Raw genomic sequence first — 26845 nt, forward strand, 5'->3', positions numbered from 1 at the left:
TAAGTTTATTGAATTTTATACCTAGGAAACTTTACCGAAAGAACCAAAGAGTATAGTTCAAGTTCAAAAGCTTTGCTTTAGATTTCGATTTAAAGCTTTGCTTTCCGATTCATTTGTACCTGATGGTGATTGCTCGTGTTGCAAAGGAAACGTCGTATGCTATTACTTAATTTACTTTTTCTTCCTACGTGACTTTACCGAAAGAACCAAAGAGCATGGATTCCTGCACTCACGAAAGCTTCAAATTATAAGAGCGGTACAGCAGCTCAAGTGGGCTTGGCCTGGTTACATAAAATAAAAACCGAAAGTGTCCTCGTGTTGTAGTATTCCATGCACTCACGAAAGCTCCAGATCAAGTTTAACCGAGATACATATTTTTGTTTTTTTTCGGTAATGTCACGAAGGTAAAAAATGAAATGAAACAACGACTAAAATAATTGATTTCTTTATTGCATTTTTTAAATAAAAAATATATTTAATGAAAAAAATATATTATGAATAAACAACTAAAATAAATGAAACTAAATACATTTAGTTGTTTTTTTCATTTATGAAAAAAAATTTGTATTAAAAAAATATTATGAAAAAACAATCTTAATTTTAGAACTTTCGTGACTGCAGGAATTATTATTTGGTTCTTTCGGTTAAGTCACGTCTAAAGATAAAATAATAAATAAATTTAATAATAGAATACGACGTTTCGATTGCAACACAAGCAATCATCATCAGGTATAATGAAATAGCGACATAAAATCTAACCAGAAAACTATAGACAGACATATTAGCAGACAGATATTACCGCTATGTATCTTGGTAATATCTGTCTGCTAATGTCTGTCTATAGTTTTCTGGTTAGATTTTATGTCGCTATTTCATTATACCTGATGATTGCTTGTGTTGCAATCGAAACGTCGTATTCTATTATTTAATATTTTATCTTTAGACGTGACTTAACCGAAATAACCAAATATGAAAAAACAACTAAAATAAATGAAAAAACTAAATTAAATTGGTTTCATTTATTTTATTTCTGCTGCCGTCACGAAAGCTTCCAGATCAAGTTGAAGCGAGAGAATTCAAACAAAGGCCTTCAGGCGAGGGCAGGAGGCGAGGCCCCGCGTGGCTAGGCCCCACGTTGTAATGTCCCAACCTTGACATGGATTCCCATTCTCGCTGCGACTCAATTGACATCCCTACGAGAGAGAGGCTCGACCTTGGTAAACAACAACAACCACCACAACCACCACCACCACCACGACGAAAATCTCTCACCTCAAATTTCAACGGCAGCTTCTCGTTACCTCGCTACGTTATGGCGGCAGCAGGATGTGACGTAATATTCACTTCCGGGGTACAAGACACGCCCCCAACGAGCGGGGCTGGGTAACTGAAAAACTTATTCGAGAATTGAAGCTTTCGTCAACTGCAGGAATGACTCAACTCGTTGTACACTCATTGGCTCTTTCGGTAAAGTCACGCGTCGAGGGATGATGGGGCGTGGGTGCTGAGCCCGTCGCAATAAAAAACAAACTCGCGTCGGTTTTTAACGAATATATTATGTTAATTTTATTTTTATTTCATTTCTTTACCGAAATAACCAATGAGCAATTCCTGCAGTCACCAAAGCTGAGATCCTAGATTATGTTAATGAGCCGCCAGTCACTGGGCGTAGCTTTGCCCAAATAAGGATTGTACCGGAACAGACATCGGCGGTGACCAAGCAGGGGTGACATGACGTCACTAGCGAGGCGCACCGCCCCCCCGCGGCTTTTCACACCGATGAGGTAATGCTTAGTGGTGACGTCTGAGAGCGGGGGGTCAGAGTTCAAGATTTGCGTACAGGGGCCGTCCATAAATGACGTCACGCGATTTTGGACGATTTTTGATCCCCCCCCTCCCCCCCTCGTCACACGGCGTCACAAAAAGTCAGACCCCCCTCAAATATGACGTCACAAAGCTCTACCCCCCCCCCCCCCCAAAAAAAAAAACACGCTTAAAATCGCTTTAAACTATTGTCATTGTAGTGCGTATTTAATGTGGCGCTGCACTCTGATGTAGGAGAGAACATTTATTAAAAAGGCGTTGGAAAGACGTCACGCACCTATGGGGGGGGGGGGGGGGTTCAGACATTTGTGACGATGTGTGACGGGGGAGGGGGGTGAGAAATGTGACGTCACATCAAAAAACTACAACAACACAAACATGGCCAAACCAAAAAACGTATCGAAAATCACCAAAATAAAGCCATGAAAGCAATGAAACAGCGGTCATAGGAACTGTGACCGAATTTTCTCAATAAACGACGTCAACAACATGTGTAGTGGGTTCGAATTAGGTGCACACACACGCAGCTTGGAGGCAACACTATTTATTAACGGTAAGTAATATAACACTGTACATAAGGTGGTGACCACCTTCCTCAACTCACTAACACTCTGGAACACGACACAGACTGGACCAGGCAGGCAACGGCCTGCCTGGCCCAGGACGACGACTCGGGACTTGACGACCGATGATGTCTTCACTTTGGAGTACAGTACAACAGCCTCGCTCTGCGTTCACACCACGCTTATATCTCCTTTGGCGTGGCCGGCTCCGCCCCGGCGTGGCCGGCTCTGTCCAGGCCACGCCTCCCTTCCCAGGCCACGCCTCCCTTCCCCCACCTCTGGGAAGGTCCGGATCCCTCCACCACGTGACCCCCCAGGCACCCCCTTGGGGCCCCCAGCCCTCGTACGGGCCGACACAGTAGTGACCGTTCTATGTCACTACACATGTACCACCAAAACCCTGCAGCCATAGCTGGCTGCATGAGTCACTCCACAACAGCAGCAGCTGTGACGGTTCCACCTGAAGATGGAGGCTTGTGTTGTGTGATGCCGCCGCCACGAAGCCGTTCGGCAGGCGCCCCATCCCCGACCTCGCCACCACTAAGCAACGGAGCCAACCCCTCGTCCCCCTCACCTCACCTCACATGAACACACCCGCACGCATTTCCCCCCCCCATAGAGCTGGAAGGGAAGGTCACCTGATCGACCGGTTTTTATCCGAGAAACCCTTATCGGGATTAACTCTCACGGTTTCCGGCGATCAGGGAATTGGACGGCCTCCCCCGACGCTACGTTGCACCGCGGCGCTGCGACCTGCCTTAAGATGGTATGGCCGCGGCGAGGGGCATTCGGCCACCGCGGTTGAAGCGCATCCCCCACACACACCACCCACGTGTCGACGGGGCAAGCAGGGGAGGGACGGGACAGCATGAGTAGCGGGACCGCAGGGGCTCTTGCGCATAGTCACGGATGGTTGGGATAATTACGCTTGAGCGCGCAGGCACCATTGTTAGGGAGGGAAAGGGATTAATTAGAATTTACGCCGCGCAACGCCGCACACTGATTAGCATATCACAGGCGCCCGGAACTGCGGTGCGCGTGCCAGAGGGGCGCGAGCCCATTGTTCAGAGCCGCATCCCTTTGAGGTAGGGAGGATAAATAGTGGGCGCAAAGGGGAAATCGGGCTCTCTTCTCTCCAGCACCAGGCGACACCACGAGCTCCAGCCCAGCGACCCGGACGTCCGTGAGACGCACCGAGGTACGCTGCGAGCAGGGGATCAACAGACCGCCGTGAGCACCTAACAGTGAGTAAGGAGGTGAATTATAATCATAGCAGATAAATCGGGAATAGGCATAAAGGTATCAGCGTAGGCCAGCCTCGTCGACTCACTGATTTAACACCTAGTTCCAGGTAGTGGACAATAAATCATTAATAGCGAATCGTGGCCTCGTGTGATCTCGTGGAGAGGTGTGCACGTGTGTGGTGCTGCGTACACAGTGGTTCGCCACGTGAGTGAGCGCGGCGCGGAGTTGCGCGTGTGGGTGGGCGTGTGTTCACTACGTGTATGATACAGGTGCGCGATCACAACGTGAGTGCTCCGTGGTGAGTGAGTGCCGCGGGGAGCTGTGTGCGTGAGTGCGCGTACGGTCGCTACGTGTCGGATACGGGTGCGCATTGGTAACGTGGTTATTCGACGTGGAGGCGAGTGCCGCACAGGGCTATAGACGGGCGCACGCTCGCAGCGTGCGAGAGCTGCGCGTAGCGGTGTAAAGAGGGGGAGTATGGCGTTTGATTGATGATGCCGTGCGCATGTATGCTTGTAGCGTGGGAGCGCTGCGTGAAGCCGTATGGGTAGGGGCGTCGCGTTCGAAGGCCGGCGAAACCCTAGCGGGTATTAGGGAGGTGGGGTAACAGAAACGAAATAGGGGATGATGGCGGGAGAGACCCCGGGGGCCAACGGCCCCCACAGTTGCCTCCGAATCGTCGTGATTTTTATTTGATTAATTTCAATTTTTTGTACCCATGTGACTTTACTGAAAAAAGCCTAAGAATAAGAGCGGCATCTCACAGGTCACGGGGCTGATGGTCAGTGGGCACCTCAGCTCCGCGGAAGGTTCTTGGCGTCGAGGACATGGGCCAACTTCTAGATGTGAAGCTTTCGTGACTGCAGGGATTCATCTTCTTGGTTCTTTCGGTAAAGTCATCACGTAGAAGGGAAATAATAAAGTAATGTAAATAAAACATAATAAAATAATATAATAATATAATAACTATGATAAAATATTTTATTATGTTTTAAATAAAAATAATATAATAAATCTAATAAAATTTTATTATGCTTTATTTGTATTATTTCCCTTCTACGTGACTTTACCGAAAGAACCAAGAAGAATAAGAGCGGTGTGGTGGTTTTACCCGAGGATGGTGAGAAGTCAGCCACGAGCCATGCCCCACAGGGAGGACTTTGCTGGTGGTTGCGGTGATGGCGATCACTCGATAGGAGGTTCAAGGGGGAGAGGAGGAGGGGGGGCATCAGCCGTCACAATCTCTCTGTCTGTGTCTCTGTCCGCCTCTGTGTGTCTCTCAGAGGTCGCAACCGGGTACCCGATACCCGTACCCTACCCGATACCCAGCTACCCGTACCCGGCCGGGTACGGGTAGCCGTTTGCGACCCTGGTGCAGCCGGGTACAGGTACGGGTAGGCCGTGAGTCACTGGTGAGTCACCGTTCGTCACTCGTTTCCCAACGTCTTGTCTCTTCTCACAATTCAAGTTCCTAGAATCAACCCACCCGCGCCTGCAACATGGCTTCATCCCAGAGGTCGCAATCGGGTACCCGATACCCGTACCCTACCCGTACCCAGTTGGGTACGGGTAGGGTACGGGTACGGCCGGGTACTTACGGGTACGGGTACCCGTTTGCGACCTTGGTGCGGCCGGGTACAGGTACGGGTAGGCCGTGAGTCACTGGCGAGTCACCGTTTCTCACTCATTTCCCAACGTCTTGTCTCTTCTCACAATTCAAGTTCCTAGAATCAACCCACCCGCGCTTGCAACATGGCTTCATCCCAGAGGTCGCAATCAGGTACCCGATACCCGTACCCTACCCGTACCCGGTCGGGTACTGGTAGGGTGCGGGTACGGCCGGGTACGTATGGGTACGGGTACCCGTTTGCAACCCTGGTGCGGCCGGGTACGGGTAGACCGTGAGTCTCTGGTGAGTCACCGTTCGTCACTCATTTCCCAACGTCTTGTCTCTTCTCACAATTCAAGTTCCTAGAATCAACCCACCCGCGCCTGCAACATGGCTTCTTCCCAGAGGTCGCAAGCAGGTACCCGGTACCCGTACCCTACCCGGTCGGGTATGGGTAGGGTACGGGTACGGCCAGGGTACGGGTACGGCCAGGTACGGGTACCCGTTTGCGACCTTGGTGCGGCCGGGTACGGGTACGGGTAAGGAATCAAAACCCGTTTGCGACCTCTGGTGTCCCTTCTGTCGTCTGTATCTGTCTCTGTGTGTTTCTCTTATCTGTGTCTGTCCGCCGCTGTTATCAGTCTGTGTGTGTCTCTCTTATCAGCGTCGATCCATCCGTGTTCAGCGACTGTCAAGTAGCACCACGCGCCCATTAAACTCCCACACGACTACCTGGGACTCAGACTTGCCTCCAAACACACAAAGACAAAGATCCACTGTATAGTCTGAACAGACTGTTCGGGCAAGTGCTGTTAGTGAGCACCTCGCACACAGAGTGAGACCAGACCGTCGCTTGATCTTAGAGGCTTTATTTCGTGAGATGGGTGCACCACCACCATCATCATGACCACCACCATCACCACCACCATCATCATCACCACCACCATCACCACCATCATCACCATTATCACTACCATCATCACCACCACCATCACCATCATCATCACCACCATCACCCTCACCAATAACCTCCATCAATATCACCACCATAAACATCACCATCGACATCACCAACAATAACCTCCATCAACATCACCCTCACCACCATCACCATCAATAACCTCCATCAACACCACCACCATCAACATCACCATCGACATCACCACCATCAGCATCACCACTAATAACCTCCATCACCACCATCACCCTCACCACCACCAATAACCTCCATAAACATCATCACCACGACCATCACTACCACCAAAAACCTCCATCAACATCACCATCGACATCACCACCTGCAACATCATCAACACCATCACCACCATCAGCACCATCACCACCAATAACATCCATCACCATCAACACCATCACCACCATCAGTATCACCATCGGTGATCAGCCATCAGTGGTCGATGGCTCTCAGCTCGGAGTCATTGATCAGCGATCAGGGGTCGATGACTCTCTGCTCCGTGTTGATGATCAGCGATCAGCGGTCGAAGTCTCTCTGGAGTCGATGATCAGCGATCAGCGGTCGATGTCTCTCTGGAGTCGATGATCAGTGATCAGCGGTCGAAGTCTCTCTGGAGTCGATGATCAGCGATCAGCGGTCGATGTCTCTCTGGAGTCGATGATCAGCGATCAGCGGTCGATGTCTCTCTGGAGTCGATGATCAGCGATCAGCGGTCGATGTCTTTCTGTAGTCGATGATCAGCGATCAGCAGTCGATGTCTCTCTGTAGTCGATGATCAGCGATCAGCGGTCGATGTCTTTCTGGTGTCGATGATCAGCGATCAGCGGTCGATGTCTTTCTGGTGTCGATGATCAGCGATCAGCGGTCGATGTCTTTCTGGTGTCGATGATCAGCGATCAGCGGTCGATGTCTCTCTGGAGTCGATGATCAGCGATCAGCGGTCGATGTCTTTCTGGTGTCGATGATCAGCGATCAGCGGTCGATGTCTCTCTGTAGTCGATGATCAGCGATCAGCGGTCGATGTCTCTCTGGAGTCGATGATCAGCGATCAGCGGTCGATGTCTCTCTGGAGTCGATGATCAGCGATCAGCGGTCGATGTCTCTCTGGAGTCGATGATCAGCGATCAGCGGTCGATGTCTCACTGGAGTCGATGATCAGCGATCAGCGGTCGATGTCTCTCTGGAGTCGATGATCAGCGATCAGCGGTCGATGTCTCTCTGGAGTCGATGATCAGCGATCAGCGGTCGATGTCTCTCTGTAGTCGATGATCAGTGATCAGTGGTCGATGTCTCTCTGTAGTCGATGATCAGCGATCAGCGGTCGATGTTTCTCTGGAGTCGATGATCAGCGATCAGCGGTCGATGTCTCACTGGAGTCGATGATCAGCGATCAGTGGTCGATGTCTCTCTGGAGTCGATGATCAGCGATCAGCGGTCGATGTCTCTCTGGAGTCGATGATCAGCGATCAGCGGTCGATGTCTCTCTGGAGTCGATGATCAGCGATCAGTGGTCGATGTCTCTCTGTAGTCGATGATCAGCGATCAGTGGTCGATGTCTCTCTGGAGTCGATGATCAGCGATCAGCGGTCGATGTCTCTCTGGAGTCGATGATCAGCGATCAGTGGTCGATGTCTCTCTGGAGTCGATGATCAGCGATCAGCGGTCGATGTCTCTCTGGAGTCATTGATCAGCGATCAGCGGTCGATGTCTCTCTGGAGTCATTGATCAGCGATCAGCGGTCGATGTCTCTCTGGAGTCGATGATCAGCGATCAGCGGTCGATGTCTCTCTGGAGTCATTGATCAGCGATCAGCGGTCGATGTCTCTCTGGAGTCGATGATCAGCGATCAGCGGTCGATGTCTCTCTGGAGTCGATGATCAGCGATCAGCGGTCGATGTCTCTCTGGAGTCGATGATCAGCGATCAGCGGTCGATGTCTCTCTGTAGTCGATGATCAGCGATCAGTGGTCGATGTCTCTCTGTAGTCGATGATCAGCGATCAGTGGTCGATGTCTCTCTGGAGTCGATGATCAACGATCAGCGGTCGATGTCTCTCTGTAGTCGATGATCAACGATCAGTGGTCGATGTCTCTCTGTAGTCGATGATCAGCGATCAGCGGTCGATGTCTCTCTGTAGTCGATGATCAACGATCAGTGGTCGATGTCTCTCTGGAGTCGATGATCAGCGATCAGCGGTCGATGTCTCTCTGGAGTCGATGATCAACGATCAGTGGTCGATGTCTCTCTGTAGTCGATGATCAGCGATCAGCGGTCGATGTCTCTCTGTAGTCGATGATCAACGATCAGTGGTCGATGTCTCTCTGGAGTCGATGATCAGCGATCAGCGGTCGATGTCTCTCTGGAGTCGATGATCAATGATCAGTGGTCGATGTCTCTCTGTAGTCGATGATCAACGATCAGCGGTCGATGTCTCTCTGGAGTCGATGATCAGCGATCAGCGGTCGATGTCTCTCTGGAGTCGATGATCAGCGATCAGCGGTCGATGTCTCTCTGGAGTCGATGATCAACGATCAGCGGTCGATGTCTCTCTGGAGTCGATGATCAGCGATCAGCGGTCGATGTCTCTCTGGAGTCGATGATCAGCGATCAGCGGTCGATGTCTCTCTGGAGTCGATGATCAGCGATCAGCGGTCGATGTCTCTCTGGAGTCGATGATCAGCGATCAGCGGTCGATGTCTCTCTGGAGTCGATGATCAGCGATCAGCGGTCGATGTCTCTCTGGAGTCGATGATCAGCGATCAGTGGTCGATGTCTCTCTGTAGTCGATGATCAGCGATCAGTGGTCGATGTCTCTCTGTAGTCGATGATCAGCGATCAGCGGTCGATGTCTCTCTGGAGTCGATGATCAGCGATCAGCGGTCGATGTCTCTCTGGAGTCGATGATCAACGATCAGCGGTCGATGTCTCTCTGGAGTCGATGATCAGCGATCAGCGGTCGATGTCTCTCTGGAGTCGATGATCAGCGATCAGCGGTCGATGTCTCTCTGGAGTCGATGATCAACGATCAGCGGTCGATGTCTCTCTGGAGTCGATGATCAGCGATCAGCGGTCGATGTCTCTCTGGAGTCGATGATCAGCGATCAGCGGTCGATGTCTCTCTGGAGTCGATGATCAGCGATCAGCGGTCGATGTCTCTCTGGAGTCGATGATCAGCGATCAGCGGTCGATGTCTCTCTGGAGTCGATGATCAGCGATCAGCGGTCGATGTCTCTCTGGAGTCGATGATCAGCGATCAGCGGTCGATGTCTCTCTGGAGTCGATGATCAGCGATCAGCGGTCGATGTCTCTCTGGAGTCGATGATCAGCGATCAGCGGTCGATGTCTCTCTGGAGTCGATGATCAGTGATCAGCGGTCGATGTCTCTCTGTAGTCGATGATCAGCGATCAGTGGTCGATGTCTCTCTGGAGTCGATGATCAGCAATCAGCGGTCGATGTCTCTCTGCTCCGAGTCGATGATCAGCGGGAGTGAGTGGGTAAGTTAGTGGGTAGGTGGGTGGGTGAGTGGGCGGGCGAATGAGTGGGTGGGTGGGTGAGTTGGTGAGTTGGTGGGTGAGTGGGTGGGTGGGTGAGTGAGTGGGTGGGTGAGTGAGTGGTTGGGTGGGTGAGTGGGTGGGTGGGTGGGTGGGTGAGTGAGTGAGTGGGTGGGTGAGTGGGTGGGTGGGTGAGTGAGTGGGTGGGTGAGTGGGTGAGTGAGTTGCTGGGCAAGTGGGTGAGTGGGTGGGTGAGTGAGCGAGTGGGTGACTGAGTGTGCTAGCGAGTGGCTGGGCGAGCGGCATCCACCGCCACTTCCCCACCCACATTAATCGCTGTCAAACCCATCCTCGTCATCCAACACAACTCCATAGTCGGTGATCAACACCTTCGCCCTCTCTCTCCTGGGCACCTGCAGCTGGGCGATGATTTGGCCCTGCATGTTCCCGACACGCATCGAGAAGCCCGTGAACTTCACTTTGACCGTGCCCCTGGCGGGAATGGCTATGGGCGGAGAGCTGTGGGTAAACACCACCCTGGGCTCGTTCGTCGTGTTCTTGATCTTGGTCGTCATCGTTGAAGGATTCGCGGTGCCACCTCTTCTCTCTCTGCGTGTGTGTCTCTCTCGCGCGTCCCGCCGGTATTTAAGGGCCGGTGTGTGTGTGTGTGCGTGTGTGTGTGTGCGTGGGCGTGTGTGGGTGTGTGTGGTTGTGTGTGTGTGTGTGCGTGGGTGTGTGGGCGTGATCACGATATCCGACCCGCCATAAAAATGTTTAGCGATAAGATTTTGCTGACCATTCCGTCGAGGTGTTTGGCGCTGGGGGGGGGGGGGGGAAGGCGCGAGGGGGGGGTGAGAGGGGAGGGGAAATCCGTCGATCATCCCCCTGCGGGGCAACGTAGGGGGATATCGTAAGAAGAAGTCACCCCCTATGAGACATCTCCTTTACCAGTGGCAAAATATAGTAATTGCCACTGGTAAAGGAGATGTCTCATAGTGTAAATGCTTACCCCGAGCTCTCAATACTCTGATAGTGCGCTGTTTTTGAGTTGTACGCCTTTAGGCGTCATCTGGTCCAACACCAATGGAGACTAGGCTCTAAGAAAAGCTGTCTCGGGTGTGGACCAATCAACTTCAAGGACAGTGCATATCATTATCAGAGTTGTTTATGTTTGTTTGCATTTTGACTGCTTGCGTTGTGGTTATTGCAAACATGATGCCTTGTATAAAGGTGTCAGTTTTTTGTACCAGTTGAAAGGGTAAAAACCTATTACTACGTCACCCACTGTGAGTGGCCGGGCTGAGGTGTTCCATCTGTTGGGGGGAGTACGGAAGGCGATTCAGACAGAGTCTGACACCAGGAAAGGCACCGGGCATTGATGATCTCCCAAGCGAAATGCTGAGGGAGGGTGGCGTTTGTGCACAGACTGCCCTATATGACATCATAACAACAGTCTGGACCACTGGACGGGTTCTGCAGGATTGGAAGGATGCCCTGGTGGCCCCCCTTTTTAAGAAGGAGGACCGCACAGACTGTAACAACTACAGGGGCATCTCACTCCTCAGTGTGCCGGGAAAGGTCTTGGCAAGGATTATTCAACATCGCCTTGCCAGGCACGCTGAGGAGAGGCTTGCGGAGCCCCAATGCGGTTTCAGGAAAGGGCGGTCTTGCACAGATGCCATATTCTCTGTCCATCTGCTACAGCAGATGTGTAGGGAATTCCAACAAGACCTACATCTTTGCTTTATTGACCAGGCCTATGATACGATCAGAGGCGCGGAGCCAAGCTCAGAGTCGCTCAAAAGCATGATTGTAGAGGTGAGTTTTTAAGTGTCTCTTGAAGGAGGCGATTGAGGTGATGCTGCGAATGTGCAGAGGGATATCGTTCCAGACTGTTGGGGCTGCCACCGAGAAGCGGCGCATAGACATGACCATCCTGGATCTTGGTATCGAGAGGAGGACGTTATTGGTGGTGGTGATGGTGGTGATGATGATGATGGTGGTGATGATGATGATGGTGGTGATGATGATGATGGTGGTGATGATGATGATGGTGATGATGGTGGTGATGGTGGTGATGATGATGATGATGGTGGTGATGATGATGATGGTGGTGATGATGATGGTGGTGATGATGATGGTGATGATGGTGATGATGGTGGTGATGATGATGGTGATGATGGTGGTGATGATGATGATGGTGGTGGTGCTAGTGTGCACCCATCTCACGAAATAAAGTCTCTAAGATGAACTGGCGGTCTGGTCTCACTCTGGCTGCTGTTGGTGATTGGGGTGCCGAGCGGTGTGGGAGATCACGCCCAGCTACTCACCCAGCTACTCACCCACCTACTCACCCAGCTACTCACCCATCTAATCACCCAGCCACTCACCCAGCTACTCACCCAGCTACTCACCCAGCCACTCACCCAGCCACTCACCCAGCTACTCACCCAGCCACTCACCCAGCCACTCACCTACACAGCCAGCCACTCACCTACATACCCAGCCACTCACCCAGCCACTCACCTACATACCCAGCCACTCACCCAGCTACTCACCCAGCAACTCACCCAGCTACTCACCCAGCCACTCACCCAGCTACTCACCCAGCTACTCACCCAGCTACTCACCCAGCCACTCACCCAGCCACTCACCTACACAGCCAGCCACTCACCTACATACCCAGCCACTCACCCAGCCACTCACCTACATACCCAGCCACTCACCCAGCTATTCACCCAGCAACTCACCCAGCTACTCACCCAGCTACTCACCCAGCCACTCACCCAGCCACTCACCCAGCCACTCACCCAGCCACTCACCTACACAGCCAGCCACTCACCTAAATACCCAGCCACTCACCCAGCCACTCACCTACATACCCAGCCACTCACCTACATACCCAGCCACTCACCCAGCTACTCACCCAGCAACTCACCCAGCCACTCACCCAGCCACTCACCTACACAGCCAGCCACTCACCCAGCCACTCACCCAGCCACTCACCTACACACCCAGCCACTCACCCAGCCACTCACCCAGCCACTCACCTACATACCCAGCCACTCACCCAGCCACTCACCCAGCCACTCACCTACACAGCCAGCCACTCACCCAGCCACTCACCTACATACCCAGCCACTCACCCAGCCACTCACCCAGCCACTTTCCCATCCACTCACCTACACAGCCAGCCACTCACCCAGCCACTCACTCAGCAACTCACCCATCCACTCACTCATTCACTGAGTCACTCACTCATCCACTCAGTCACTCACTCATCCACCCAGCCACTCACTCAGCCACTCGCTCACTTACTCAGCCACTCACCCAGACATTCACCCAGCCAATCACTGTCCCACCCACTCATTCACTCACACAGTCACTCATTCAGTCACCCACCGACTCATTCCCACAATAACTCACTCACTCACTCATCCACTCAGCTACTCAATCACACATTCACTCACACAGTCACTCATTCAGTCACCCAACAACTAATTCACTCAATAAATCACTCACTCACTCGTTCACTCACCCAGCCACTCACTGTCCCACCCACTCATTCACTCACACAATCACTCATTCAGTCACCCACCGACTCATTCACACAATAACTCACTCACTCACTTATTCACTCACCCAGCCACTCACTGTTCCACCCACTCATTCACTCACTCATCTACGTAATCACGCATCCAACAACACACTCGGTTCCACTAAGTGGCGGTGACGTCACTACGGCGCCTGTGCCAGGCTAGGTACACATTAAAACCACGTGAAATGTCGAACACCAGCTGGCAGGAGGTCACGGGACAAACCTAGCAGGTGCCATGTATCCACTGACTGAGATGACTCGTGGCCGATGCACCACCTGTGCCCCCTACTGTGCCAACTCGCTGTGTTTTATCCACCCGGCGCTCCGCTCGTTGTTGTGAGCGTCGCTCCTCTGTGCTTCGTTGTAGCCCTCACTCCCATAACCCGAACCACACAGCCATGGATCCACTGACCCACAGAGACACATAGAAACCCACAGAGACCCACAGAGACCCATAGAGACCCACAGAGACACATAGAGACCCACAGAGACACCTAGATTACATAGAGATCCATAAAGATCGATAGAGACCCACGGAGATCGATAGAGACTCACAGAGACACATAGAGACCCACAGAGATCCATAGAGACCCACAGAGATACATAGAAATCCATAGAGACGCACAGAGACACCTAGATTACATAGAGATCCATAAAGATCGATAGAGACCCACGGAGATCGATAGAGACTCACAGAGACACATAGAGACCCACAGAGATCCATAGAGACCCACAGAGATACATAGAAATCCATAGAGACGCACAGAGACACCTAGATTACATAGAGATCCATAAAGATCGATAGAGACCCACGGAGATCGATAGAGACTCACAGAGACCCATAGAGACCCACAGAGATACATAGAGATCCACAGAGACCCACAAAGACCCATAGAGACCCACAGAGACACCTAGATTACATAGAGATCCATAAAGATTGATAGAGACCCACGGAGATCGATAGAGACCCACAGAGACCCATAGAGACCCACAGAGATACATAGAGATCGATAGAGACCCACAGAAACACCTAGATTACACAGAGACCCACAAAGATCCATAGAGACCCACAGAGATACATAGAGACCCACAGAGACCCACAAAGATCCATAGAGACCTACATAGACACATAGATTACATAGAGATCCATAAAGATAGAGAGAGTCCTACAGATATACAATGAGACCACCACCACCACCATCACCACCACCACCATCATCACCATCACAACCACCACCACCACCATCATCACCATCACCACCACCACCATCACCACCATCATCACCACCACCACCACCACCATCATCACCACCACCACCACCACCATCATCACCATCACCACCACCATCATCACCACCACCACCACCACCATCATCACCACCATCATCATCATCACCACCACCACCACCATCACCACCACCATCACCACCACCATCATCACCATCACCACCACCATCATCACCATCACCACCACCACCACCATCATCACCACCACCACCACCATCACCACATCACCATCATCACCACCACCACCACCACAGAGACCCATAGACTCACTCACACAGAGACCCACAGACTCACCACACACAGAGACCCACAGACTCACCACACAGAGACCCACAGACTCACCACACAGAGACCCACAGACTCACCACACAGAGACCCACAGACTCCCAACACAGAGACCCACAGACTCACAACACAGAGACCCACAGACTCACCACACAGAGACCCACAGACTCACCACACAGAGACCCACAGACTCACCACACAGAGACCCACAGACTCACTCACACAGAGACCCACAGACTCACCACACAAAGACCCACAGACTCACCACACAGAGACCCACAGACTCACTCACACAGAGACCCACAGACTCACTCACACAGAGACCCACAGACTCACCACACAGAGACCCACAGACTCACTCACACAGAGACCCACAGACTCACCACACAGAGACCCACAGACTCACCACACAGAGACCCACAGACTCACTCACACAGAGACCCACAGACTCACTCACACAGAGACCCACAGACTCACCACACAGAGACCCACAGACTCACCACACAGAGACCCACAGACTCACTCACACAGAGACCCACAGACTCACCACACAGAGACCCACAGACTCACTCACACAGAGACCCACAGACTCACCACACAGAGACCCACAGACTCACCACACAGAGACCCACAGACTCACTCACACAGAGACCCACAGACTCACTCACACAGAGACCCACAGACTCACTCACACAGAGACCCACAGACTCACCACACAGAGACCCACAGACTCACCACACAGAGACCCACAGACTCACTCACACAGAGACCCACAGACTCACTCACACAGAGACCCACAGACTCACCACACAGAGACCCACAGACTCACCACACAGAGACCCACAGACTCACTCACACAGAGACCCACAGACTCACTCACACAGAGACCCACAGACTCACCACACAGAGACCCACAGACTCACTCACACAGAGACCCACAGACTCACCACACAGAGACCCACAGACTCACCACACAGAGACCCACAGACTCACTCACACAGAGACCCACAGACTCACTCACACAGAGACCCACAGACTCACCACACAGAGACCCACAGACTCACCACACAGAGACCCACAGACTCACTCACACAGAGACCCACAGACTCACCACACAGAGACCCACAGACTCACTCACACAGAGACCCACAGACTCACCACACAGAGACCCACAGACTCACCACACAGAGACCCACAGACTCACCACACAGAGACCCACAGACTCACCACACAGAGACCCACAGACTCACCACACAGAGACCCACAGACTCACTCACACAGAGACCCACAGACTCACTCACACAGAGACCCACAGACTCACTCACACAGAGACCCACAGACTCACCACACAGAGACCCACAGACTCACCACACAGAGACCCACAGACTCACCACACAGAGACCCACAGACTCACTCACACAGAGACCCACAGACTCACCACACAGAGACCCACAGACTTACTCACACAGAGACCCACAGACTCACCACACAGAGACCCACAGACTCACCACACAGAGACCCACAGACTCACTCACACAGAGACCCACAGACTCACTCACACAGAGACCCACAGACTCACCACACAGAGACCCACAGACTCACCATACAGAGACCCACAGACTCACCACACAGAGACCCACAGACTCACCACACAGAGGCCCACAGACTCACCACACAGAGACCCACAGACTCACTCACACAGAGACCCACAGACTCATTCACACAGAGACCCACAGACTCACCACACAGAGACCCACAGACTCACCACACAGAGACCCACAGACTCACCACACAGAGACCCACAGACTCACTCACACAGAGACCCACAGACTCACCACACAGAGACCCACAGACTCACCACACAGAGACCCACAGACTCACTCACACAGAGACCCACAGACTCACTCACACAGAGACCCACAGACTCACTCACACAGAGACCCACAGACTCACTCACACAGAGACCCACAGACTCACCACACAGAGACCCACAGACTCACCACACAGAGACCCACAGACTCACTCACACAGAGACCCACAGACTCACCACACAGAGACCCACAGACTCACCACACAGAGACCCACAGACTCACCACACAGAGACCCACAGACTCACCACACAGAGACCCACAGACTCACTCACACAGAGACCCACAGACTCACCACACAGAGACCCACAGACTTACCACACAGAGACCCACAGACTCACTCACACAGAGACCCACAGACTCACCACACAGAGACCCACAGACTCACCACACAGAGACCCACAGACTCACCACACAGAGACCCACAGACTCACTCACACAGAGACCCACAGACTCACCACACACAAACACCCCCAGAATCATCATGGAATCTCCTTTGCCAGTACCAAAATATACTAATAAGGTTTTTCCCCTTTTTTCTGGCAACAAAACTGACACCTTTTGAAAGGAATCATGCTGACATTAACCACAATACCTGCAGTCAAATGCAAACAAAAAACAATACTCTGATAATTTATGCATTGTCTTTGAAACTGATGTTTTTTGTTTGCATTTGACTGCAGGTATTGTGGTTAATGTCAGCATGATTCCTTTCAAAAGGTGTCAGTTTTGTTGCCAGAAAAAAAGGGGAAAAACCTTATTAGGACCCCCAGAATCGCAACGTAATGGATTCTACCATTCTTAAACAGGACCCTGCGGGGTGGGCTGGTAGGAATAATACTAATACCGGTACAGGGATATCGACCGCACACACACGCACACGCGCACACACGCGCATAAACGTACACACGCACACACACACGCACACACACCGCACGCACACACACATACATGCACGCGCACACACGCGCATAAACGTACACACGCACACACACACGCACACACACCGCACGCACACACACATACATGCACGCGCACACACGCGCATAAACGTACACACGCACACACACACGCACACACACCGCACGCACACACACATACATGCACGCGCACACACGCGCATAAACGTACACACGCACACACACACACACCGCACGCACACACACATACATGCACGCGCACACACGCGCATAAACGTACACACGCACACACACACGCACACACACCGCACGCACACACACATACATGCACGCGCGCACACGCGCATAAACGTACACACGCACACACACACGCACACACACCGCACGCACACACACATACATGCACGCGCACACACGCGCATAAACGTACACACGCACACACACACGCACACACACCGCACGCACACACACATACATGCACGCGCACACACGCGCATAAACGTACACACGCACACACACACACACCGCACGCACACACACATACATGCACGCACACACACGCGCATAAACGTACACACGCACACACACACGCACACACACCGCACGCACACACACATACATGCACGCGCACACACGCGCATAAACGTACACACGCACACACACACGCACACACACCGCACGCACACACACATACATGCACGCGCACACACGCGCATAAACGTACACACGCACACACACACACACCGCACGCACACACACATACATGCACGCGCACACACGCGCATAAACGTACACACGCACACACACACGCACACACACCGCACGCACACACACATACATGCACGCGCACACACGCGCATAAACGTACACACGCACACACACACGCACACACACCGCACGCACACACACATACATGCACGCACGCACACGCACACGTAATGAAGTTGTGTTGCTACGCTTTCAGTTCGCCGTGAATAACGATCCGAAGCCCAATAGCGCCCATTCATCACGCCGCTCGAGTGGGCCGGACACGCACACACGCACGCACACACACGCACACAGTCACACATATACACACACGCACGCACACACAGACACGCACACACACGCACACACACGCGCATACACACGCACACACACGCACGCACGCAAACACACACGCACACACACGCGCATACACACGCACACACACGCACACACACGCGCATACACACGCACACACACGCACGCACGCAAACACACACGCACACACACGCGCATACACACGCACACACACGCACACACACGCGCATACACACGCACACACACGCACGCACGCAAACACACACGCACACACACACACACGCGCAGGGGGAGCGGGCGGCCATCTTGTCGGACGGACGGACGGACAAACGGACGCGGACGGACGGACAAACGGTCGGACGATATAATCTATTGGTGGTCTGGTCCACTTCGTTCCTACCAGTATAATCTATTGGTGGTCTGGTCCACTTCGTTCCTACCAGTATAATCTATTGGTGGTCTGGTCCACTTCGTTCCTACCAGTATAATCTATTGGTGGTCTGGTCCACTTCGTTCCTACCAGTATAATCTATTGGTGGTCTGGTCCACTTCGTTCCTACCAGTATAATCTATTGGTGGTCTGGTCCACTTCGTTCCTACCAGTATAATCTATTGGTGGTCTGGTCCACTTCGTTCCTACCAGTATAATCTATTGGTGGTCTGGTCCACTTCGTTCCCTACCAGTATAATCTATTGGTGGTCTGGTCCACTTCGTTCCTACCAGTATCAATCTATTGGTGGTCTGGTCCACTTCGTTCCTACCAGTATAATCTATTGGTGGTCTGGTCCACTTCGTTCCTACCAGTATAATCTATTGGTGGTCTGGTCCACTTCGTTCCTACCAGTATAATCTATTGGTGGTCTGGTCCACTTCGTTCCTACCAGTATAATATATTGGTGGTCTGGTCCACTTCGTTCCTACCAGTATAATCTATTGGTGGTCTGGTCCACTTCGTTCCTACCAGTATAATCTATTGGTGGTCTGGTCCACTTCGTTCCTACCAGTATAATCTATTGGTGGTCTGGTCCACTTCGTTCCTACCAGTATAATCTATTGGTGGTCTGGTCCACTTCGTTCCTACCAGTATAATCTATTGGTGGTCTGGTCCACTTCGTTCCTACCAGTATAATATATTGGTGGTCTGGTCCACTTCGTTCCTACCAGTATAATCTATTGGTGGTCTGGTCCACTTCGTTCCTACCAGTATAATCTATTGGTGGTCTGGTCCACTTCGTTCCTACCAGTATAATCTATTGGTGGTCTGGTCCACTTCGTTCCTACCAGTATAATCTATTGGTGGTCTGGTCCACTTCGTTCCTACCAGTACAACCCCCCCCCCCTCTACTCCCACACTCAGTTGGTCGAGCCCGTCACGTGACCGAAGCAATGGGGGCGTGGTCACCCCACGAGCCCCGCCCCTCCAGCGTTCCCCACGCGCTCATTGGCCGAGAGCCGCGTCACGTGGGCGCAGAAGCAGTCGAGGTTTCTTGGGTTTCTCGCTCACGTGGAGCAGTGAGCGTCAGTCTCTGTCCGCTGCTGGATCGATTCGCCATACTTCACCTCGCGGGGCCGTGCCGTGGCCGGTGAGGCCTCTCCCTCTCTGTGCGCGAGTCTGTGGGGTCTCTGTGGGTGTCTGTGTGAGTCTGTGGGTGTCTGTGTGAGTCTGTGGGTGTATGTGTGAGTGTCTGTGGGGCAGTTGTGGAGAGAGTGGAGAGTTTCCCATACCTGGGCAGTGTGCTTATGACCGGCTCCAGTTTAACAGCAGAGGTCTCACTCCGAATCAGTCGAGCGGCAATATCTTTTCATCGGTTGCGTAACGCTGTGTGGAAGCTACCTGGTCTGTCGCTCCGCACGAAGCTTCAGGTCGTCTCGGCCACGGTCATTCCCTCCCTTCTCTACGCTTGCGAAACGTGGACCCCCCTAGTGGAGCATCTTCGCCGGTTGGAAACATTTAGGCTGGCCTGCCTACAATCCATCCTGGGTTTAACCAGGCTGGATTGTGTGAGGAGCTCACAAGTCCTTGAAAGATCTGGGCAAAGTCCCATCAGTGAGCTCCTCCGGCAGGCAAGGCTGCGTTGGCTGGGTCATGTAGCCCGCATGCCCAGCCACCGCATGCCTAAACAGCTTTTGTTCGGCCGGATCGAGGGGGCTAAACGGGCGCGGCACGGGCTAGAGAAGAGATGGAGTGATGTGGTACAGGAGGACGTGGAGCTGAGTGGACTTGCCGATGACTGGTACCAGCGGTGTCAAGATCGGCCTCAGTGGAGGAGGCTCGTGAAGGACGCTACTGGGCAGTTGGAGGCAGTCGCCCTCCAACAACAACGGAGGGCGGAGGAGCGACGCTCACAACAACGAGCGGAGCGCTGGGTGGCTAAAGCACAGCAAGTTGGCACAGTAGGGGGCACAGGTGGTGCATCAGCCACTCGTCTCGGTCATCTCGGTCAGTCGACCCGTGGCACCTGGGTCTGCCCCGTGACCTCCTGCCAGCGGGCGTTCGACACTTCACGTGGCCTCAGGGTGCACATGGCCTGGCACAAGCGTCGTGGTGACGTCACCGCCACTTAGTGGCGAATGGCGGTTGTTGTTGTGTCTGTGTGTGTGAGTCTGTGTGAGTCTGTGGGTGTCTGTGAGTCTGTGGGTGTCTGTGAGTCTGTGAGTGTCTGTGTGAGTCTGTGTGAGTCTGTGGGTGTGTGTGGGAGTGTGTGAGTCTGTGGCTGTGTGAGTATGTGAGTCTCTGTGTGAGTCTGTGTGAGTCTGTGGGTGTGTGTGTGTGTATGTGTGTGTATGTGTGTATGTATGTGAGTCTGTGGGTGTATGTGTGTGTGTGTATGTGTGTGTGTATGTGAGTCTGTGGGGTGTCTGTGTGAGTCTGTGTGAGTCTGAGTGTGTGAGTCTGTGGGTGTCTGTGTGAGTCTGTGGGTGGCTGTGTGAGTCTGTGGGTGGCTGTGTGAGTATGTGAGTCTCTGTGTGAGTCTGTGTGAGTCTGTGGGTGTGTGTGTATGTATGTGTGTGTATGTATGTATGTGTGTATGTGTGTGTGTATGTGTGTGTATGTGAGTCTGTGTATGTGTGTGTGTATGTGTGTATGTGTATGTATGTGTGTATGTATGTATGTGTGTATGTATGTGTGTATGTATGTATGTGTGTATGTATGTATGTGTATGTATGTATGTGTGTATGTATGTGTGTATGTATGTGAGTCTGTGGGTGTGTGAGTCTGTGTGTGTGTGTGTGTATGTATGTGTGTATGTGTGTATGTATGTGTGTGTATGTATGTGAGTCTGTGGGTGTCTCCACAGATGTCGCTTCCCAGTCCGCCCCGGGATCCCGGTGGCGCGGAGCAAAACCCGGCAGCGGAGCCGGATCCGGATTCCGGCACGGATCGGGAGACTGACTCAGGGAAGGGGGCAAGCGGAAAACCCGGAGCCTCTGATCTCCACACGGATCGGGAGGAGAGCGAAGGGGGGAATGGGGAGGGAATGAATCGTGAGGAGGGAGCGAATGGGAAGGGAATGAATCAGGAGGAGGGAGGGAATGACGTGGGAATGAGTGAGGGTGGTGGTGGTGGTGGTGGTGATGGGGGTTTGTACCCCTACATCCTGCCACAATTCTTCACCTCGGAGATCCACAAGATGGAGTTGCAGAACCTTCCTCGCTACAGTAGCGCCCTGGACATCAAGGTGTGGGTGGGGTGGGTGGGTGGGTGGGTGGGTGAGTGGGTGGGTGAGTGGGTGGGTGGGTGGGTGAGTGGGTTGGTGGGTGGGTGGGTGAGTGGGTGGGTGGGTGAGTGGGTGGGTGGGTGGGGTGGGTGGGTGGGGTGGGTGGGGTGGGTGGGGTGGGGTGGGTGGGGTGGGTGGGGTGGGTGGGGTGGGTGGGTGGGGTGGGTGGGTGGGGTGGGTGGGGTGGGTGGGGTGGGTGGGGTGAGTGGGGTGGGTGGGGTGGGTGGGGTGGGTGGGGTGAGTGGGGGTGGGTGGGGTGAGTGGGGGTGAGTGGGGTGAGTGGGTGGGTGAGTGGGTAGGTGGGTGGGGTGGGTGAGTGAGTGAGTGGGTGCGTGAGTGGGTGGGTGAGTGAGTGGGTGGGTGAGTGAGTGGGTGGGTGAGTGAGTGGGTGGGTGGGGTGGGTGGGGTGGGTGGGGTGGGTGGGGTGAGTGGGGTGGGTGGGGTGAGTGGGGGTGGGTGGGGTGAGTGGGGTGGGTGGGGTGAGTGGGGTGGGTGGGGTGAGTGGGTGGGTGGGTGGGTGGGTAGGTGGGTGGGGTGGGTGGGTGAGTGAGTGGGTGGGTGAGTGGGTGGGTGAGTGGGTGGGTGAGTGGGTGGGTGGGTGGGTGCGTGAATGGGTGGGTGAGTGGGTGGGTGCGTGGGTGGGTGCGTGGGTTGCGTGGGTGGGTGCGTGGGTGGGTGGGTCGGTGCGTAGGTTTGAGTGGGTTGGTGGGTGAGGAGAGAGGCTTGCCGCTCCTCTGCCGGGAACCGGACCGGTTCCCACTAAATCACCCACCCACTAAATAACCCCACCCACTAAATTACTTACTCACCCACCCACTAAATAACCCACTCACCCACCCACGAAATCACCCACCCACTAAATAACCCACTCACCCACCCACTAAATAACCTACTCACCCACCCACTAAATAACCTACTCACCCACCCACTAAATAACCCACTCACCCACCCACGAAATCACCCACCCACTAAATAACCCACTCACCCACCCACTAAATAACCTACTCACCCACCCACTAAATAACCTACTCACCCACCCACTAAATTACCCACTCACCCACCCACGAAATCACCCACCCACTAAATAACCCACTCACCCACCCACTAAATAACCTACTCACCCACCCACTAAATAACCTACTCACCCACCCACTAAATTACCCACTCACCCACCCACGAAATCACCCACCCACTAAATAACCCACTCACCCACCCACGAAATCACCCACCCACTAAATTACCCACTCACCCACCCACTAAATAACCTACTCACCCACCCACTAAATAACCTACTCACCCACCCACTAAATAACCCACTCACCCACCCACGAAATCACCCACCCACTAAATAACCCACTCACCCACCCACTAAATAACCTACTCACCCACCCACTAAATAACCTACTCACCCACCCACTAAATTACCCACTCACCCACCCACGAAATCACCCACCCACTAAATAACCTACTCACCCACCCACTAAATAACCTACTCACCCACCCACTAAATTACCCACTCACCCACCCACGAAATCACCCACCCACTAAATAACCCACTCACCCACCCACTAAATAACCTACTCACCCACCCACTAAATAACCTACTCACCCACCCACTAAATTACCCACTCACCCACCCACGAAATCACCCACCCACTAAATAACCCACTCACCCACCCACGAAATCACCCACCCACTAAATTACCCACTCACCCACCCACTAAATAACCTACTCACCCACCCACTAAATAACCTACTCACCCACCCACTAAATAACCTACTCACCCACCCACGAAATCACCCACCCACTAAATAACCCACTCACCCACCCACTAAATAACCCACTCACCCACCCACTAAATAACCTACTCACCCACCCACTAAATAACCTACTCACCCCACCCACTAAATTACCCACTCACCCACCCACGAAATAACCTACCCACTAAATAACCCACTCACCCACCCACTAAATTACTCGCTCACCCACCCACTAAATCACCCGCTCACCCGCGCCCACCCACGAAATCACCCACCCACTAAATAACCTACTCACTCACCCACTAAATAACCTACTCACCCACCCACTTAATCACCCCGCTCACCCACCCACCCACCCACTCACCCACCCACCCACCCACTCACCCACCCACCCACTCACCCACCCACCCACTCACCCACCCGCTCACCCATCCACTGACCCACCCACCCACCCCTCCACTCACACACCCACCCACTCACCCACTCACCCACTCACCCACTCACTAACCCACCCACCCTCTCACTCACCCACCCACTCACCTACCCACTCACCCACCCACCCACCCATAGAAGCTGCTGGCGCGTCATGGCGTGCGTGCACACAAGGTGAAGGCTCTGGGCCGTGCTACCCACGCGTTTGTGACGTTCGCCAGCGGAGGGGAGAGGGACCCGCGCCATCGGAGCCCTCAACGCCCTCACCTGGAAGGGCCGGACACTCGCAGCAAAGGCACGTGAGACTCACCACACAGAGACTCACAGACTCACCACACAGACTCACCACGCAGAGACTAACAGACTCACCACACAGACTCACCACGCAGAGACCCACAGACTCACCACACAGACTCACCACGCAGAGACCCACAGACTCACCACACAGACTCACCACGCAGAGACCCACAGACTCACCACACAGACTCGCCACGCAGAGACCCACAGACTCACCACGCAGAGACTCACAGACTCACCACACAGACTCACCACGTAGAGTCCCACAGACTCACCACACAGACTCACCACGCAGAGACTCACAGACTCACCACACAGACTCACCACGCAGAGACCCACAGACTCACCACACAGACTCGCCACGTAGAGACCCACAGACTCACCACACAGACTCACCACGCAGAGACTAACAGACTCACCACACAGACTCACCACGTAGAGACTCACAGACTCACCACACAGACTCACCACGCAGAGACTCACAGACTCACCACACAGACTCACCACGCAGAGACTCACAGACTCACCACACAGACTCGCCACGCAGAGACTCACAGACTCACCACACAGACTCACCACACAGAGACTAACAGACTCACCACACAGAGACACCACACAGACTCACCACGCAGAGACTAACAGACTCACCACACAGAGACACCACACAGACTCACCACGCAGAGACTCACAGACTCACCACGCAGACTCACCACGCAGACTCACCACGCAGACTCACCACGCAGACTCACCACGCAGACTCACCACGCAGACTCACCACGCAGACTCACCACACAGACTCACCACACAGACTCACCACACAGACTCACCACACAGACTCACCACACAGACTCACCACACAGAGACACACAGACTCACCACACAGACTCACCACACAGACTCACCACACAGACTCACCACACAGACTCACCACACAGACTCACCACACAGAGACCCACAGACTCACCACACAGACTCACCACACAGACTCACCACACAGAGACCCACAGACTCACCACACACTCACCACGCAGAGACTCACAGACTGACCACACAGACTCACCACACAGACTCACCACACAGAGACTCACAGACTCACCACACACTCACCACACAGACTCACCACACACTCACCACGCAGACTCACCACACAGACTCACCACGCAGAGACCCACCGACTCACCACACAGATACCCACAGACTCACCACACAGACACCCACAGACTCACCACACAAACACCCACAGACTCACCACACAGACACCCACAGACTCACCACACAAACACCCACAGACTCACCACACAGACACCCACAGACTCACCACACAGAGACCCACAGACTCACCACACAGACACCCACAGACTCACCACACAGACACCCACAGACTCACCACACAGAGACCCACAGACTCACCACACAAACACCCACAGACTCACCACACAGACACCCACAGACTCACCACACAGAGACCCACAGACTCACCACACAGACACCCACAGACTCACCACGCAGAGACCCACAGTCTCACCACACAGAGACCCACAGACTCACCACACAGACACCCACAGACTCACCACACAGACACCCACAGACTCACCACACAGAGACCCACAGACTCACCACACAGACACCCACAGACTCACCACGCAGAGACCCACAGACTCACCACACAAACACCCACAGACTCACCACACAGACACCCACAGACTCACCACACAGAGACCCACAGACTCACCACACAGACACCCACAGACTCACCACACAGACACCCACAGACTCACCACACAGAGACCCACAGACTCACCACACAAACACCCACAGACTCACCACACAGACACCCACAGACTCACCACACAGAGACCCACAGACTCACCACACAGACACCCACAGACTCACCACGCAGAGACCCACAG

The 26845-nt window shown here is 53.4% G+C and overlaps 2 protein-coding genes across 4 annotated transcripts in view; one reads left to right on the forward strand and one right to left on the reverse strand.

Annotated features, from left to right (window-relative positions):
• The window catches only part of LOC144739495 (uncharacterized), a 45749-nt gene extending 44245 nt beyond the window's left edge, over window positions 1–1504 (reverse strand). The window contains exon 1 of one of the 3 annotated variants that reach the window (XR_013589444.1): window positions 1273–1504. The gene's annotated coding sequence lies outside the window, so the exon portion shown is untranslated. The remainder of the gene's footprint in view (window positions 1–1272) is intronic. The other 2 variants (XM_078622441.1, XM_078622446.1) reach the window with 2 other exon arrangements.
• Window positions 1505–20202: 18698 nt separating this feature from the next.
• TRMT2A (tRNA methyltransferase 2A) overlaps window positions 20203–26845 on the forward strand; it is an 8087-nt gene continuing 1444 nt past the window's right edge. Inside the window, exons 1-3 of the mRNA XM_078622436.1 lie at window positions 20203–20309; window positions 22026–22406; window positions 24777–24933. Coding sequence (XP_078478562.1) covers window positions 22026–22406; window positions 24777–24933 — 538 coding nt within the window. The 5' untranslated portion in view covers window positions 20203–20309. The remainder of the gene's footprint in view (window positions 20310–22025; window positions 22407–24776; window positions 24934–26845) is intronic.

The sequence above is a fragment of the Lampetra planeri genome, unplaced genomic scaffold, assembly GCF_965212315.1.
Source record: "Lampetra planeri unplaced genomic scaffold, kcLamPlan1.2.h2 scaffold_153, whole genome shotgun sequence".
In the NCBI taxonomy this organism is placed as follows: Eukaryota; Metazoa; Chordata; class Hyperoartia; order Petromyzontiformes; family Petromyzontidae; genus Lampetra; species Lampetra planeri.